Genomic DNA, 2,480 nt, shown 5'->3' on the forward strand with positions numbered 1-2,480 from the left:
TGATATTGATGATACTTTTGGAAAAAGTGTAACTCACGAAAAAGCATTCCTACTGACATTGTGGTATTTAGCAAACTCCGAAACATTTAGACAATGTGCTGACAGATTTGATCTCTCTTTAAGCAGTAGCCACAAAGTATTGCTTAAAACATTAAAATTTATAAATTCATTGCAGCAAAGATACTTAAAATGGCCTAATAAACAAAAAAGTAAAAAGATATGTCAACAGTTTAAAAGTAAATACAATACATATACATGGAATTGTAGGAGCTATTGATGGTTGTCATATTAGAATAAGAAGACCTAAAGAACACGAGGAAGATTATGTAAATCGAAAAGGATTTCATAGTATTTTACTGCAAGGAGTTTGTGATTACAACAAACTGTTTATTGATGTTCACATAGGCGAAAGCGGTTCACTGCATGATGCCAGAGTGTTAAAAAAATCATCACTGTATCGTGCAGCTGAAGAAGATCCTAATTTTTTTAATGGGTGTTTTTTACTTGGAGATTCAGCGTATCCAAATTTAAAATGGTTGGCACCACCGTTCAAAAATTACGGCCAGTTAACAGAAAATGAAATACGATTTAATGTTAGACATTCTTCTGCTCGTTCGATAATTGAGCATGCTTTCGGTTTATTGAAAAGTCGTTTTAGAAGATTATTTTATTTCAATAATCTAAGAACAGATATAATAATTCAGTGCGTGATGGCTGCGTGCATTTTACACAACATTTGTATATTAACTAACAATTATGAATCAAATGTTCCAGAAATACAGATTGAAAATAACGCACATGAAATATTAAATGCTCGTGAACGAATGTTTTCGGAAATGTTTCACTAGACCTGTTCTATGTATAAGTCGTATGTCGTATTCGGAAGTAGGGTCTACATATATTTAATAATTTTCAAATTGGAGATATTTTAATGTAAACAAAATATTTTGTAACAAAACGTTTTTATTATAAATGTTTGTATTGTTATTATGTATGTAATATATTACACTCTTATATTGTACTTTTATATTGTACTCTCTATATAATGAAATATATAATGTATTATAAACTACAACATAAACTTGTAAATTATTAGAACCTAAATCATTTTATTGTGGTGTTTTACTTATAAAATGTTATTACATAAAGTTCTTGTACAAAATAAACTTATAAATTATTACAATGTAAACATAAATTATTATTGCATAAATCGTTATCAACCTTTTTCTTATAAAATGTTAAATATCTTAAGTGTTCTTTTTCAACTCTCTTTCAAAAATAAGGAAAATAAAAATAAAAGTTTTCTATCAAATAAACTTGTAAATTATTACTATTAAAAAGTAACTATTAATAATAATCATCATTATTACAGTCTTTTTCTCATGTTATTATAATATTCTTTCAACAATCTTTATTCTTTTTAACCAATCGAAATAAACTAAAGACTACCTGACTTTTTTAATGCAATGAATTCTTTCATTAACTTGATTTTTTCTTCTTCAATGGCTAATTTTCGTTTTCGTAATTCAATCTTTTCTTTTTCTAACGCTATTTTTTCGTCATTACGCTTCCGTTTAAAATTTTGTTTGACATTTTCTGAAGGAGTTTCCGTGTTTTCTTTAATGTTTCTAATTTCATTATTGTTTTCTTTAATGTTTATAATTTTATCACTGTTTTCATTATCGCTGTCTAATGATAAAGAAAAACTGTCATCTACAATCATGCTTGATGATGACGTGCATGGTGAATTTACAATATCTTGCGACTCTACGTTTGATAGGGAACTGAGTGTATGTGTAGATTGATTGGAAGGTGCTGTTCCCAGTATTTTGTCCATTACGTTAAAAAATTGAAATCTACAAGTTCCACGTCCGGTCGAATTTTTATTATCCTTTGCAGTTCTATATGATCTCGTTAAATTTTTCCATTTATGGTTGCACAGGTCCGCACTTACATTAAAACCTGAACTAATCATATCGTTTTCTATATTGGCCCAAAAGTATTTACGTTTCTTTGGGTGATGTAGCTCATCTTTGTGATCATCATAAGCAGCTATTAATCGTACAATTTCGTTGTGTTGCCAATTGTGTTTCTGTTCAGTATTTATGTTTGCTTTCAAAAGTTCTGAATGATCTGAAAAACATAATATACTTGTAATAACTGATATCACTAAATACTTGAAAACACTTTTAATAACAGATAGTATAACTTTATATTAAAATAATTACCTAATGTAAATATTAGGTAATTATTTTAATATAAATAGGTTTATTCTATATTTGTGTTGTAAATATTTGTATTATTTAAATAACTTAATGACAATATTTTTGTATAAATAAGTGTTGTAAACATTTGTATGAGAACAAATAAAAGTTCTTACTTGATTTGTCATATGTTGATGTACTTGTTGATAATTTTTTTCTTTCTACATTCTCCTTTGACTTTTCTGTCAAGCTGCTAGCGAAGTCATAATCTGAATT

The 2,480-nt window shown here is 27.5% G+C and overlaps 2 protein-coding genes across 2 annotated transcripts; one reads left to right on the plus strand and one right to left on the minus strand.

Moving 5' to 3' along the window:
* Window positions 1-210: 210 nt before the first annotated feature.
* Window positions 211-928, plus strand: LOC105562968 (putative nuclease HARBI1; the record flags this gene model as incomplete). The annotated part of the gene is made up of 1 exon (XM_012014180.1): window positions 211-928. A coding segment is annotated over one exon (638 nt), but the record flags the coding sequence as incomplete, so codon positions are not given.
* A 385-nt stretch (window positions 929-1,313) lies between these two features.
* Window positions 1,314-2,473, minus strand: LOC105562962. Its single transcript, XM_012014168.1, has 2 exons — window positions 2,381-2,473; window positions 1,314-2,133 (listed from the first exon to the last, which is right to left on the minus strand). Exon 2 carries the CDS (start codon window positions 1,973-1,975, stop codon window positions 1,439-1,441), a length of 537 nt encoding a protein of 178 aa, XP_011869558.1. The 5' UTR covers window positions 1,976-2,133; window positions 2,381-2,473; the 3' UTR covers window positions 1,314-1,438.
* Between the last annotated feature and the right edge of the window lie 7 nt (window positions 2,474-2,480).

The sequence above is a fragment of the Vollenhovia emeryi genome, unplaced genomic scaffold (genome assembly GCF_000949405.1).
Source record: "Vollenhovia emeryi isolate VEMERY1.0 unplaced genomic scaffold, V.emery_V1.0 DF944605.1, whole genome shotgun sequence".
In the NCBI taxonomy this organism is placed as follows: Eukaryota; Metazoa; Arthropoda; class Insecta; order Hymenoptera; family Formicidae; genus Vollenhovia; species Vollenhovia emeryi.